Source organism: Meleagris gallopavo, chromosome 1, assembly GCF_905368555.1.
Source record: "Meleagris gallopavo chromosome 1, MGAL_WU_HG_1.1, whole genome shotgun sequence".
Classification (NCBI taxonomy): Eukaryota; Metazoa; Chordata; class Aves; order Galliformes; family Phasianidae; genus Meleagris; species Meleagris gallopavo.
In genome coordinates this window covers 147,629,004-147,645,801 of record NC_139404.1, presented here as the reverse complement: position 1 = coordinate 147,645,801, position 16,798 = coordinate 147,629,004, and the positions used below count along the sequence as shown (strand labels likewise).

At 39.1% G+C, this 16,798-nt stretch overlaps 1 protein-coding gene across 1 annotated transcript; it reads right to left on the bottom strand.

Moving 5' to 3' along the window:
* Positions 1-626: 626 nt before the first annotated feature.
* LOC146545687 (uncharacterized) lies at positions 627-13,054 on the bottom strand. The gene is given in 3 exon segments (XM_085227030.1): positions 627-928; positions 12,384-12,616; positions 12,618-13,054. Coding segments are annotated over 3 exon segments (972 nt in total).
* Between the last annotated feature and the right edge of the window lie 3,744 nt (positions 13,055-16,798).

The window sequence follows — 16,798 nt, the reverse complement described above, 5'->3', positions numbered from 1 at the left end:
GTTACTACAAAATTACCGCTAGTAAAGCATTAAATGTTATTATCATTGTTATGTATGAATACATATATATACATTTATATATATATGTACATATATATATATATTCAAAGTGTTATTGGTACAGTGCTGTTCTGGTTTCAGCTGAGCCAGAGTTGATTTTTTCTTTATAATGTCTGGTTCACCCATTATCTTTTGGACTAACCTCATGTGGTTGCATAAAGTGATTGTTCCATACTATCCTCAAACTAACCGCCTGGTATTTAGGGCTTTCCTCTGAAAGAAAATAAATGTGAGTTTGACTCCCTAAGGTGGTAAATACACTCATATGCCATTTTGTATGACTGCTACCAACTATTTTATTATATTATTAATATTACTATTATTTTTAAATTGGGACTGTAATAACACGTTTGTTATCCTCTATCTTCTTCATTGCTGATTCTGTGGTCAAAGAGACCTTGATAATGGCATAATCGTCAAACTTGTTTCTCCTCGGGGCACTCAACCGGGCATATTTGGGCTGCCGCCGCAGGGGCAGGGTCTTGCGCCTCCTGAGGGTGGGCGATGTGCAGATCTTCTTGTGGTTGTGATCTCCCTTCAGGACAGCCTTCTTGGCCTTCAGTTCTTTAGCCTTTGCCTACGTCTTTGGTGGTAAGGCCTCCTTCTTCACCTTGGGTGCCATCTTGGGCAGCCAGAAGCCGAAAGGGGCAAGCTGCAAGAGGAGGCTCCTGGAATCCATTGATGATAACTTTCTGGTCCAGGTATTGGACAGATGGACCAGAGGTGAAGCGTTGCTGCTCACCAATGCAGAGAAGATCATTAAAGGCATAAAGGTTGGAGGCAGCCTGGGCTGCAGTGTCCACATCCTGGTTGAGTTTGTGATCTCGAGGGATATGGGTCTGGCAAAGAGTGGTGTCAGGACCCTGAACTTTGGAAGAGCAAACTTTAAGCTGTAAAGCAGTTCAATGGACTGTTGGCCAATATCCCCTGGGATGCTCTCTTTAAAAAACAAGATGTTGAGGAGAGCTGGCTACTCTTCAAGACCTCTCCATCCCTCTGAATAAGAAAGCGGGCAGAGCAGGCAGGAAACCAGCATGGCTCGGCAAGGACCTGCTGGGCATGCTGAGGGCAAAGAAAGGTGCATACAAGCTCTGGAAATAAGGGTGTGTCACCTGGGAAGAATACAGGGATGCTGTGTGGACTTGCAGACATGGAATCAGGAAAGCCAAGGCACAGGCAGAACTGAACTTGGTGAGGGATGTGAAAAACAATAAGAAGACATTCTACAGGTACATTGGCCAGAAGACACAGGCCAAAGCAAGTGTACCTCCTTTGGTAGATGTATAAGGAAAACTGGCTTCAACGGGCTAAGAGAAGGATGAGGTACTGAATGAGTTCTTTGCCTCGGTCTTCACTGGAGACCAGGAATCCGGTATTTCTCACGTCCCTGAGCCTGCATCCCTAAACCTCAAAGTGGGGACTGGGACAGTAAATCCCCCCCACTGTAAGGACAGAGCAAGTCCGAGACTGCTTCATGAGACTGAATGTGTACAAGACTATGGGGCCGGATGGCGTGTATCCCAAGGTTCTGAAGGAGCTGGCTGAGGTGGTTGCCGAGCCGCTCTCCATCATGTTTGAAAGTCGTGGCTGTCAGGTGAGGTCCTGGATGACTGGAGGAAGGGTCACGTCACTGCCATTTACAAGAAAGGGAGCAAGGAGGACCCGGGGAACTACAGGCCGGTGAGTCTCTGGAATAGATCCTCCTGGACAACATGCTTGATCACATGAGGAATGAGTGTGTGATCCAAGACAGCCAGCTTGGCTTCACCAGGGGAAGGTCATGCTTAATCAATCTGGTGAGCTTCGGTGATGGAGTGACGACATTGGTGGACAAGGGAAAAGGTGACCAATGTCATTGATCTTGTCTCAAGCAAGGCCTTTGACATGGTCCCCCACACACATCCTTATCTCCAAATTGGAGGGATGTGGATTTGATGAGTGGACTGCTCAATGGATAAGAAATTGATTAAAAGGCCGCAGACAGAGGGTGGTCATCAATGGCCGGTAACTAGCGGTGTCCCCCAGGGGTCTGTCTTGGGACCGGTGCTCTTTAACATCTTTATCAATGACATCAATAATGGAATCCAGTGCACTCTCAGCAAGTTTGCTGACAGCATCAAGCTGAGTGGTGCGGTTGACATGGTGGAAGGAAGGAATGCCATTTAGAGGGACCTCAACAGGCTTGAAAGGTGGGCCCAGGCGAACCTAATGAGGTTCAACACAGCAAAGTGCACGGTTTTGCACTTGGGCAGGAGGAATCCCAGGCATCCATACAGACTGGAAGGACGATCCTTGAGAGCAGCCCCGCAGAGAAAGACCTGGGGGTCTTGATGGATGAGAAGCTTAACATGAGCCAGCAATGCGCTCTTGCAGCTTGGAAAGCAAATGGTATCCTGGGCTCCATCAGAAGAGGGAAGGCCAGCAGGGACAAGGAGGTGATTGTCCTCCTCTACTCTGCCCCTCGTGAGGCCCTATCTGGAGTACTGAGTCCAGATCTGGAGCCCTCAGTACAAGATAGAGAGCCGTTGGAGAGGATCCAGAGGAGAGCCACAAAGATGATCAGGGGACTGGAGCACCTCCCCTATGAAGACAGGCTGAGGGAGCTGGGCTTGTTCAGCCTGGAGAAAAGAAGGCTGCAGGGTGACCTGATTGCAGCCTTTCAGTACCTAAAGGGAGCCTACAAACAGGAGGGGAATCAACTCTTTGAAAGGGTAGGTAACTGCAGGACAAGGGGAAATGGTTTGAAGTTGAGGGAGGGAAGATTTAGGTTGAATGTCAGGGGGAAGTTCTTTACCAAGGGAGTGGTGAGGTACTGGAACAGGCTGCCCAGAGAGGATGTGGATGCCTCGTCTCTGGAGGTGTTTGAGGCCAGATTGGATGGGGTCCTGGGCAACCTGTCTAGTATTAAATGTGAAGGTTGGTGGCCCTGTATGGGGTAGGGGGGTTGGAGATTCATGATCCTTGAGGTCCCTTCCAACCCTGGCCATTCTGTGATTCTGTGATTCTGTGTTTGTATTTTCTATTTTATTTAAGAGTTGTTAGCCCCTCTTAAGCTGGAAGTCTTGAAAAAAAGTTTCCTCTTGCGGTACAAGAACAACTTCTTTCAAGATGAGAGAGAAATTCAAGAAGAAAATTGCTTCTAGCCTGATGTTGTCACTTCAGAATCCTGCCTGGCTTGATTTAAGTTCACATATACTAAAAGGAAAAAAACATCAAGAACAGAGGTTTGTGCTTTTTTTTTTTTTATTTTTACTATTATTATTCTTGTTATTTTATTATCTACTTGAAACAAATGTATTCTAGCTATTGAAGGTGAAGATGAAAACAAAATGTGCTTTAAGAAAATAGTGTAACAATTGTTGTGTGATAAATAAACTCTAAACCTGTGTCATCCAGGAACCAGAATAATCAGCTGTAACTTTAAATAAAGAGTTGATGAATAGTTGAAAATAACATATTGTTTTCTTTTTTTTTCATTTTTTAAACAATATTTTTTTTCTTCATTTGCTTAATTAATTAAATTAAGAACTATTTTTTTCTGATTCTCTTCGTGTACTGTATCTAAATTTTCTTCTTCAATCAATGCATTGCCAATTAGGAGATTTAAATAAGAATATTCCTATCTAGTGACAAAGCAAGCTGTAGAACACTAACTAGGGAAGGCTATAGGGCTTGACCCAGCATATACATTTTTTAAAATAAAAGTCTAACTATGTGCAGCTGAGTTGACAAATACTCAAAGTACATTGGAGCAGTAATTCCACAGGTAATTACTTTCTGCAGTGAAAAACAGTTGTCTTCTACCAAATATAGTATTACTATAGCATCTACTTGTATTGACACTGCCAATTATGTACCATTCTAATATATTTGTAATTCACTCTTATGTCCAGTAGGCTTCTGTTATACTTGCCCAAATCAATAATTAATCAAGCCTGTGCCATTTTCAATAAAGTCCTCATGCTTTTTCAATCACAAAGCAGTAAAGATATGTCAAAATTTATTCTACAATGTATTCTTTCAGATGATACAAAAAACATTTGGTTCCTTTGAATGGAAATGCTTCCCCTCTCTGCTGTTAACATCCTACAGCATATGTTTTCTTTGTCCAGAATTAAAAATTCCTCTAACGAGCAGAATATGATTTCACATTTATAACAGACTACGGAACCTGTAACTTCACAACTTACAAGTGGCTGTGTAGTCGTTTCTGAGGCTGAGCAGCTAAAAGCCTGGAAATCTTCAAAGATATAAATGTAATTTTATAAACCGCAATGATAGTCTGTACTCAGCTTATGTGACAAGGTTTTGGTAGAAGGGGAGCAGCAGGAATGACCTCTGTGATAAGAGACCAGGAGATGCTCCCATGTAAAACAGCTAGTTCCAGATAGCCCCAAAAGAAACCCACTGCTGGACAAAGTTGAGCCAATGAGTGATATTGGTTGCATCTCTGTGCTGACAAATTTAAGAAAGGCTAAAAATTTATGAAAGACTAAAAAAGAACACTAAAAAAAGAACGCCAAGCTGGCTAGTAATATATTCTTGGTAAAATTATCAGTAATATCTTAAGCCATTTATGAAACTATTGCTTGTCTGTAGCTCACTGAACTTCTTGAGATAAATTAGCAAGAGCTACTGATGGGCAAGAGTTGTTAGGAGTGGGGAAAAAAATAAAAGAAAAAATAATAATAAAAAAAAGAGTCGAGAGAACTCTGCAGATTCCACATTAGGGAAGAAATGAGGAGGAAATGCTTTAGGTGTCAGAGCAGAGATTCCCCTGGAGAAGCTCACCGTGTAGCAGGTTGTCCAAGTGCAGCCCATGGAGAATACCAAGCTTCTGCAGGTAGTGAAAGGTGAGAAGGGACCCATAAGTGAAAGTAAAAAGGCAAGAAGGCTTCACAGTGACTGAGAATAAGGAGGGTGAAGGGGAATAGTTAGAGATAGTTTATAGAAGCAAGAATGTAGAGCCTGTTAGAAAATAAGGGATGGCAGACACTGGGTCTGGGATAGCAAGGAGGATGAAGGCCATAAGGATAAAGGTTTGAGAACAGCCCGAGGACATTTGGCAAGGAGGTGATTAGATTTCCACAGGGCAAGAAGAAACCAGTCTGGGGGGATGCCTCCCCAATGAACTCTTGGGGGTGTAATGAATATGTATCCGAATTCTGGGAAAACTATTGATTATGTATTAGTTTGGCCTGTATCTGTAGTGTGATTTTTCCTAACGGTGTGCAAGTTAGGAGGAACGATACCCCTTGCACCCAGTGTCTGCGCAGCATTGATTAAAACATACCTGATTTTATAACTACTTTGTGGTTATAGAGTTGTTCCGCACGTCAGTAGATGCACCCCGAAGGAAGATATTGTTGATATAGAGCCCTTGGAGGAGCAAGATCCTAGCAAGTATTTCAGCTCACAAGGAGAGCAAGTTTATGAGTAAGAACTATGGCCCAATAGAGACACACACTGGAGCACTTTATTCTGTAAGGAGTGCATCCTATGGTATGGTTTCATACTGGTGCAGATCTTGAACTGCAACCTGAGGGAAGAACACTCCATGAAGAGCTGCATTTCATGGGAAGTATCGATGCCAGAGCAGGGGAAGAGCATGAGGAGAAAGACAGATACATGTTAAGATTTTTCTCTCTGGATAAATATATAATGAAAAAAGCTTACACTGCTGTATACTGATGTACTAAGTTAACTTATGAATTACTCCATAGATTCCTACAGTTTTGTTAAGGCCAGATGACTGAGTTATAGTAGAGTAAGTGAAAGTTTGCATTGAAATGGTCAGGTCAGATACTAAGAAATAAGGAGGATGTATTTGGACAATGAAAGCAGATTATTCTAGCTGTAATTACCATTTGAGAGTCTCTCTCTTTTCATATTAGATATATCTATTTCCATTCATATGACACTATAAATAATTTCTTCTCATCTCTTGAAGAGTTCAAAGCTGTGTAACATGCATGTGTTTATTTTAGTCTTTGAACTTGAAAGCTGTTTTACAATGTCATTAACTTTTCCTGTCACAAATGTCAAGTTGCATTAAAAATGAAACAACCCATTTCCTTTAAAGTGAGTGTCTCGCTCCAATTTATAGGAGGGAGATGAGGTTCTTTTAATATCTGTATACATTGCGTGAGATTAAGAAACAACGGTTCATATGTTAGTCCAACCAGTTTATTACAAATCCTAATCAGGGAGACAGGTCAGAGAAGGAGGGCGATAGAAAAGATAGGAAAGAAGCAAGAATTGCGTAAAGTGGGGATAGTCACCACCAGGATCCAGCAGCAGTCCCGTTGCACGACGTTTCGAAGGTCCAAGGCAGAACTAGCGGAGGGGGGTAGAGAGAGAGCAGCAGCAGCATGGCCGGCTTTGGGCAGCAAGCAGGTGAGTTAGGGGATGAAGGGTAAACATGGGCCAGCTGTAAAGGAAGACAAGACAAAAGAATGTAGCAAGCAGGATGTGCAATAAATAAGGGAACTATTGTATAGGAATGTGAGTAAAGAGAAGACAAGATAAGGGTTAACTATTGTATATGAATGCAGGTAATCAGGATGTGAGGCCAGATAAGAAAAGAACATCTTGAAACTCTATTGTAAACTTGAAGAGAACATCACACAAGGAACAGGTCGGGATCAGATTACTTCGGTTGAAGACAATGAGCCTTCATCCCATGACCACCAGAAGAAGACCCCCACTGCCCATGGTGCACGTGCAAGAGGGAGGGACCATATGCTGATGGGTTCTTGGAAATGTAATGAATATGTATATGAATTCTGGGAAAAACACTGATTATGTATTAGTTCGGCCTATATCTGTACCAAGCTTTTGTCCTGCGTTGTACAAGTTCAGAGGAGCTATCCCCCTTGCACCCAGCTTGGTGCCAAATGCTGAATAAAAACATACCTGCTTTATAACCTAACTCTGGGTTATAGAGTTTGATTTTGTAAATCATAGGTGACAGGAGGAAGCAGCAGGACTCAGGTAGCAGGCCCAGGAGAGTCCATCAGCAAGCAGGAATTCTGTAGTGAGGAATCTGATGGCAGACACCTTTGTTCTTCTTCAGCATCGTGTTAGAGCACAGAGCAAGTCCAGGAGGGAGAGAGGCAGGTCATGAGGCTTCTCATGGCAGAAACCTCTTCTTCTTCATGAGGAATTTGTTGCCAGAAAAAAAATAAGCCTCATGATGTTAAACAGCACCTGTCCCAGCATCAATCCCTGAGAACTGCCACTTGTCACTCACTTGGCAATGAACCATTGACTGCAACTCTCTTAAGAGCAATCATCCAGCCAATGAATTATCTATCTATACATCTATTATGAAGAGCATGGATGCAATGAGTAACATACGAGGAAAGGGAAAAAACATATTATTACACAGCTATTTATCTGCTCTGCATTTTCATTTCAAAAATGAACAAAAAAAGGAGATGAGATATTTTGTTCAGAGCTGTTGCAAAGATACATGTATTATGCATTATTTTGTGACCTGAAAATTATCCTGTCAAAGGTAATAGATAATGTACTGAGCATCCATAGTGGCTGGAGTGGACCTGTGTTGTAAAAAAATCATACTAAAAAATCATTCTTTCATATCTGACACATATTCCTTCTTGAAGATTACTGACATGCATGATCCTAGAATGACAGATAAGTACCCTGACTATAGCTATTTATATTGACATGGCAAGAAGTGGCCAACCAAATCTAAATTGTGGTCAAACCACAGAGGCCTAAAAGATTATACAGTACAAAAAAGACAGGGATCTCTTGGAAAGAGTCCAGCGGAGGGCCACAAAGATGGTGAAGGGCCTGGAGCATCTCCCCTATGAAGAAAGGCTAAGTGAACTGGGTCTGTTTAGCCTTGAGAAAAGACGACTGAGAGGGGACCTGATCCAGGTTTATAAATATCTGAGGTGTGGCGGCCATAGTGGTGAGGCCAGTCTCTTTTCAGTGGTACGTGGAGACAGGACGAGGGGAAATGGACATAAGCTGCAGCATAGGAAGTTTCGCACGAATGTGCGTAAGAACTTCTTCACGGTGAGGGTGACGGAGCACTGGAACAGGCTGCCCAGGGAGGTTGTGGAGTCTCCTTCTCTGGAGATATTCAAGTCTCGCCTGGACGCCTACCTGTGCGACCTGGTATAGGGAACCTGCTTTGGCAGGGGGGTTGGTCTCGATGATCTCTAGAGGTCCCTTCCAACCCCTACAATTCTGTGATTCTGTGATTCTGTGATTCTGTGATTATCCTATGAAAAGCCAGTTAAATATTAAAATATTAATTCCTCTTGGATTTAGTGATGGCAAAGAAGCATAGATTGCTCTACTGCAATTGCTCATGTAAATGTTTCCTTTGCTGAAATAAGAAAAAAAAGGGGACAGATAGAAAACCGTTACACTAACCAGTTAGTGTATATCATGGACTATCAGATCCTGGGGAAATATTACCGGCAAAACATGACATATCTGTGGAGGTGAAAGAAATGGTCAAAAGCTGGTGAAACAAATTAGTGCTTTGTTCTACTTACCCATAAGAAAGGGCACTGCACTGCCATCTTGGGCAAGTTGCAGAGATTCAACATGACAAGATCCTCATACAATATAAAGAGACAACCTAATATAGGCATAAAGAGTATGTTTCTATATTAAAGTTGCTAGGATCTCAGACAGATAGATCCTGACATGTCTTACATACTTGTAATTTTCCTTCATAATATGTTTTCTATGTGATTCTCTGTCCCAATATGAGGAAGTGTGCATTTTGTAAGCTGTCTAGTCACTGCTAAAGTATCATATTTCCTTGCAGAAGAGTTTGCAATTCTGTATACAATACACTAATCTCAGACACGTTGAGAAAATCACTGGGAATTCTCTGAGGACTTCAGCCTCCAGAGCAATTTGTTTTCAAGGAGAAGAACTGTGTTTCTCCACTTTTAACAAAATGAATGAAGAATCAGGCCTTGGATCATATATGGTATATCCTTGAAAATAAAACAAAAGGCCAGACACACAATAAGTCTCAGATTTGTTGTGGAGAGAGGGTGGGAGCCATAAATAATCAGTTACAATCACAAGTATCACTTGAGTCAGTCAAGTCTCCCATGAAGAAAGGAGAGTCAAACTAAGAATCTTACTTTCTTTTTTTTCTTTTTTTCTTTTCCCCAACTAAGTTTTAATTCAAACTATGAACATAGTAAGAAAAAGCAGTAGCATTCAAAATCTGAATATAAGAATGTAAATAATGATTTAAATAATTGAATTAATAATTAAAAATTAACTTACATTAGTTTATACTCTTCTGTTATGTCTTCAGAAAAAATCATGTAACAACTAGCTACCTCTGAGAAATAATATCAGATTTAATGTCAAAAAAAGAATATGACTTGGACAAACAGCCATGCTCATGTGTTGTCAGCTGTGGTCAATCACTGCAACTGATCTGGATTTGTATCTTGATTCAAATTCATTAGTTCTCAGAGTTCTAATTTCTTCCATTGTTTTGTCTGAAATCAAGAGCAAAAATGAAAGCAAAAGAAAGCCTTCTTAACGATACAACAATCTAGGTATCCCATTGCAGATCATTATAGAGCAGAATCTGTTAATCAGATGATCAACACGATCATTAGATGATGAACTGAAAATATTATTGATCACTTCTTTAAGAACAACTAAAGAGAAAATTTGTCCTATTTTCCTACTTGATTCACAACAAACTTTACATTGCATTTTTAATGATTCTTTTTCCTTTCCTTCCTTTTTCTTCTTCTTAGTGCTATTAGTTTAAATACAATAGTATTGTTGTTTTTTATATAATTTTAATTAAAAATAATAATAAAACTTTGTAACCACAGTCACTTTCATAATTAGGGCTGTGAAGAATCTTAAGCTTTTTTTCCTAATTTGAAGTCATGGTTATTTTTCCTTGATTCTATTTCTCTGTTGAATTTTTTGCCATTAGTAAAGCATCAGCTGTTTTGTTATTCGTGCTATAATTATGTAACAACTGTTCAAATGATGATTATAGTACTATACTGAAGAACTGTGATGTAGAATTGAAGATTCAGCGTAATCACTGGAGAAATGACTGAAAAAAAAGTAAAATATTGTGGATATTTTGTTTGTTTTGTTTTTAAAACTATCACTTTTAGCCTCATATTTTTTCAATAGGTCCTGACAAACTTGAATATGGTGTGATTGCTGATCCTATGTGAGCATTTGTGGTACCCACTTGGCACAAAATTTGCAATTTTCTAGCACTGTCACCGTCATTTCCAATGTAGTGAGGTTGATACTCAGCTCTGTACACAGTTTGCTGGTCTTAATCTGTTGATTTGTGTAGAGAGCTAAACAAGACACTCATTTTGTGGTGCATCTTAGTTGTGCATGCCCCTCCAGAACATGGCTTGTTTCTCACATTATTATTGCCACTTCTGAAATGCACCGCCCACCACCTCACTATGCTCATATACATTGCTTTGTCTCCATAAAATTTCAACAATCATCAATGAATGTCATTGGGTGCAGGTTTTTTTTCTGCATGGAAGAATTCAGTTATGCACCTTTGTTTCATACACACTTCCACATTAGATACCATTTTGACAGTCTGCAGCTCTTCTGCCATCTGTCACATGGTGACAAAATCTAATAGTGTATTAGCAGGAATGTTCCGTCTGTATTGCTATACCACTAAAATCCACCTCTAACATGGTTAGTCAACATAATAAAATAGGTGACTTTACTTTTAGAACAGCTGTCATGTACATATCAAGAGTGCAAAAGACATCTCTTAATTTTTGTTGGATAGCTCAAGCACCTAAAATTCTCATTATTTTATCTTCTAAAAATATTGATTTTTCTATAGTTTCCCTTTGTGATACGGACATTCTGTTGATCCTTAACATGCAGTAATAGGATAGTCATACTACAGGAAAAATATACAAGTATCTTATAAAGCTTTAATTCATAAAGTATTATTCAGCATATTAATATATGGAAGATTTTCTTTCTTTTTTTTTTTTTTTTTTTGTATAAGCGTGTATTACTGTAGTAAGTATAATACTTAAAAAACATGAAGAATAAATGTGAAAAACCAAAAAAAAAAAAACATTTCTAAAGGAAGCTAGCCTACTTACTGAAAGCAGCATATACTAAGGAAGTATCTTTTAATATTTTGCTAAAATAATAATAATAAAAAAATAGTATGAGTTTCAAAAAGCACAGCCATTTTAAAAAAAATAATTGATTTATTATAATGTATAGAGACAATATTTTTTAGGAGTATGCCAATGTGTCACAAAAACAAGCAAAGTTGTCTTTAATTGAGAAGAAACATTGGATCTGAGGCCTGTCCTCTCAGGTAAGAAGTGGATAGGTGAAATAGGAAATTCTTGGGGGAAAAAAAAAAAAAAAGGCTTTTTGGCATTCTGTATTACGTGATTCAAGCTTTTTTGGATGAACATACTGTGTAAGCCACTAATTCCCTATTTTATTTATTTGAGAAGTTTAAGGATTGTAATTTGAGAACTAATTCTATGCTGAATTCAGATATGAAGAAGTTAGTTGCACCTTGCAAGAACAATGAGATTTCTGTTTAATGCACGAGCTAGCATAGCCTCATATTCACAGAATCATAGAATCATTTGAGTTGGAAGGGACCTTTAAATGTCATCTGGTCCAAATCCCCTGAATGAATCAAATTACTCAGAGTCTCAATCAGCCTGACCTTGAATGTCCCCAGGAATGAGTGTTGCCGGTTGAAGGCCTTTTGTCTGTGACAAGGGGGCTAATCCTGCCCCTTTCCCCATGGGAAATCAGAGATAAGTGAGGAGTTAACTGACTGAGATAAGGAGAAAGATATTTTACTAAAAATGTTAAAGGAATGTGATATAATACAATAAAAAAGGAATCATGAGTAATAAGAGACACAAATAGAAAAGAGAAAGTATCTCTCAACCTTGTGACAAGCTCAGGTAGAGCAGAAAGAGATAAGAGAGAAGACCATATCACTTTCATCCCAGAAGCTAAGGGAGAAGAAATGGAGCACTCTGGGAACTGTAGTTCCCTAGCAGCCATCTCAATTCCATCTGTTCACGGATGAAATTTTGCACGGTGTCATGATACGGAATACCTATGGAAAACCATGACAATGGGGCATTTGCCACTTCTCTGGGCAGCCTGTTCGAGTGCTCACCACTTTCATTTTTGAAAAGTTTCTTTCTTATGTCCTATCTAAATCTCCCCTCTTTTAGTATGAAACCATTTCTCCTCATCCTATCACAACAGAGCCTGCTAAAGAGTATTCCCTTCATTCTTACAGTCCCTCATTAGATACTGATAGGCCACTATCATGTCTTCCTGGAGCCTTCTCTTCTTCAGACTGAACAGCACCATGTATTTCAGCCTGTCCACGTAGGGGAGGTATTTCAACCCTTGGACCATTTTTGTGATCCTTTTCTGGATGCTCTCTAACAGCTCCACATCTCTCCTGTACTGAGAACTCCACATCTGGATGCAGTATCCCATACGAGGTCTCACCAGCACAGAGTAGGGGGAGCATGATCACCTCTCTTGACCTGCTGACCAAGCTTATATTGATGCAGCCCAAGATGCAGATGGCTTTCTGGTCTGTGAGGGCACATTGCTGGCTCATGTCCAGCTTGCCATCCACCAGCACTCTCAAGTCCTTCTCAGCAGGGCAGTGCTCTATCTTTACACCTCTTAGGCTGTACTGATAATGAGGGTTGCTATGATCCAGATGCAAGACCTTGTACTTGGATTCATTGTACTTTATAAGGTTCACCTGCTTAAGCTTGTCTAGGTCTCTCTGAATTACATTCCATCCCTTGACCGTGTTGACTGCACCATACAGCCTGGTGTCATCCACAAGCTTGCTGAGTGTACATTTGATCCCACTGTTTATACCGTTGATCAGGATATTAAGTATTGAACCCTGAGAGACACTATTTGTCACTGATCTCCAACCCATTATTGAGCTATTGACCACCACTCTGGATACAATGTCACCAATTTTCCTCAGGGCTCTGGGATGCCTTTCACTGGGACCTATAGACTTACAGAAACTATGAATTCTACTTACCAGAAGTTCTCAAAAGGAAGATATACAAGTACACATATGCAATGCTTTGCTGAAGGACAAGGTACAATATGGTATGCTAAATCCTGAAATCATATCAGAAGAAATATGAAGTTTGAACTCATATGAACTCATTCACATGTGGGCAAAAACTGGAACATCTGAGGTAAATTTAGTCAAAGATGAAGCAGGTATATCAAACTTACTAAATACTGACAGTAGTTCTTGAACTGTTAATAGTAACTAGTTACTGTTCATTGTATGTGATTGATCATCAAAGACACAACAGTTTGTGAACCCTGCTTTGGATGAATGAAACAAATTCAAACAAATGAACAAAAACATAATGAATAGTAAACTACAGACTGATATAAAATTCACCTTGCAGTCAAATCCACCATCAATCTGACATAAAGAACTTAATTAAAGTCAGATACAAAACCTATGACAAAATTACACCAGGGTTCAGTCTTCAGTTGTGAGCCATTTTAGTCTTTATAATATTGCATGCCATGAACGAGCACCAATGGCATGAAAACTATGTGTTTCATTTGATTCCAAGTTCTGAAATACAATTATTTCTCTAGAGTTTCTAGTTCCAGTTTGGAGAACAGGTAAAATGCAACATAATAGACTATGTATTGACACTGAAATTCTCTGCATATTTTAATTGTAAAGATTTGATTCTTGTTATTCAGTGGAGCTTTAAAAATTACTTATGTTTAAAAAAAGGAATGTAGCTATATTTTGTTATTTTAATTAATTGTTTTCTAAAGGGAATAAAATTCTCACATTTCAAATGGTTTTAGAAAGAGCTTTTATTTACCTACAGTGTTGTTTGATGCTAGTAGAAAAATCTCTAATAAAGTATATGTAGTATTTATATATTTTTTCTTTCTCTTTTATATCAAACACAAAACTTCTATATTTTTGTTTTCTTTTAATGGCTGCTTTGCATACAAGCACCTCCTTCAAAATTTAAGATAACTGAAAAAGTAAAGATTAATGAGTAAGTTATTATTCATGCTCAAATTATGCAAAACCTGAAACTTCATGTTTATAAATTTAAGATGAGATCTCTATTAACTTTTCTGTCTTTGTATTTCATTCTTCAACTGTAGACATACAGGTTAAGAAACGTTAGGGTCATTACTGCCAAGTATTCTAAATTAAATGACTCAACAAAAATAAGATGGCATTCAGTTATATACTTCTGCATCCATCAAGAATTATCACAGGTAAATTATTACAATAGTTGATATAGTTTATGAAGGAATGTGACAGAAAATTAAGACAGGAAAGCACTTCACAACAATTCCATTCAACAGATTATTTTCCCAGGATGGCACTTGGCCTTAATGTAGGGAAATGAGAATGTTCAAGGAGGTTCAATAGGCTTCTTGGAGCTAGATGTCTTTGGATTCTTCTCAGCTGACAATGCAGAGTAACAACAAATAAGTATGCATTAAATTTAAGAAAATAAAAATAAATCTCACACTCAAAAATAAAGTATTGTATTCCTTGATGATATAACTTTTTTTTTTTTTTAATTTTCTGTGATTTGTCTTTATTTGTATTACTCCTCTTTTTTTCCTTTCAGTTGTGCAAAACGCAGCCTTCTTATGTCAGATGGTGGGAGAGGGCAAAACATTGGGGAACATAAAGCTAACCATATGACAATTAAGAGAAAGGACTCTGAACTTTCTCTATTCTTTAAGGAAGTAACAAGATCAGCTACCCAACTGAAGTGCCTCTACACCAATGCATGCAGCTTGGTAAATAAACAGGAGAAGCTGAAAGCTACTGTACTGCTTGAAAATCACTATATAGTTGTCGTCACTAAAACCTGATGCAATGATCCCCATGACTGTGGGAGTGTGGCTGTTGATAGCTACAAGTTGTTCAGAAGGCGCAGGCAAGGAAGGAAGGAAGGATGTGTTGCTATCTACACCAGGAAAGGAATAAAATATGAAGAGCTTTCTCTAAAGAACAGTCATGAGTAAGTTGGAGGCCTATAAGTGACAGAGACTGAGGTAACAAAAGGAGCCTTGTGATGGTGCCTACTGCAGGCCACCCGATCAAATGGTGCCTGTTGATGAGACCTTCTAACTCCAGCTACAAGAGGCACTGTGATTGCAGGTGCTCATCCTGCTGGCGGACTTCAATCACCCAGACATCTGCTGTAAAGATAGCATGGAGAGATGTAGGCAAACCTGGAGGCTTCTGGAATGCATTGAGGATAACTTCCTGAGTCAAGAAATAGCCGACCCCACCAGGAGGGATGCAATTGGACCTGCATTGCTCACTGATGCCAATGAACTCATAGGTGGCATCAGGATTGGAGGCTGCCTGAGCTATAGTGTACAGTCAATAGTTTACGGACTGGTTCTGCCCGGTTCCATGACTAGCAGGGCAGGGGGACCATGGACCCATGCCCTGGGAAAGGGAAAAAGGGGAAAAGGGTATAAAGATGGGCCTGAAAACAAAACAGAGGCAATGATCTGAGGAGAAACAAGCTAATTTACTAAGACATCAAAATGCAAGATAACGTACTATAATACAATATAATTACAATTGAAGCTAATAAATCAAATAAAATGAGAGAGAGTGTCCAAAAGCTGAAGGCCTTATTCTAATGCTGTGATGAGATGGCACCCGCAACAAGGACAAGCTAGGCAGTCAAAAGGGGAGAAAGTAATCTGCAAACGGCTTTTCATCTTTTCCTTCTGAACGGAAAATGGAAACACAAATAATGCAAAGTTCTTTGGGGTATGTAGTATGTAGTTCTTCTCTTCTGAGAGCAAGGTACCCGGAACTATCCATGATCCATGGAACTGTAGCATTAATTCTTTAACTCCCAGTGCACTACATGATGTTATGATATAGAATACCGATAACCAAAAGTCATAAAACCTTGACAAGTGGCCATGCTATATTTGAATTCATGCTCCAGAGGAATATTAGATAGACAAAGAATAAAACACGAAGATACAATAGAAATAGAAACAAGAAAGATAGTGAGACTCTTCATGAGGGACTGTAGAGACAGGAAAAGGGTAATGGTTTTAATATTTTCAGTATGATCTTTAAGATTCATTCCAACTCTAACTGTTCCATGCATATGATACACGGAATAGAAGTTGGTATGAAAGTTGCCACAATCATATGTGCTTCAGATGATATTTATTGATTAATGTGCATCAAAGTATATTAAGTAGGGCTTACTCAGTATGCAAGGAAGTTCATGTTAAGTAAATGATTTCCACACAAATTTCATACTCTTTCAGAGTATTTTATCAGTCTTTTTCTAGTAATGTAGAGTAATATGAAATAAAGGATTTAAGTCTTAACACATATTTGACACTGATTGTAACCAAGATAGCAAAGAATCCATGCAGCAACATAGGCTAAACACATTTCATTTCATTTGTATCTAGGCTAAAAATATTTTAAAACATGAATGATAAAATTAAGTACTTATGCTACATATGAATATTAAGACTGAAAAATATTTTGTTGTTGATATCTCATTGTTTGTTTCAACAGTCAGGGATTTTAGTGCCTTACTTCACATTTTCCCATTGACCTGTTAAGGAGTTATGAAAGCACTCCATCTTGTAGAACTAGCATTAAGCA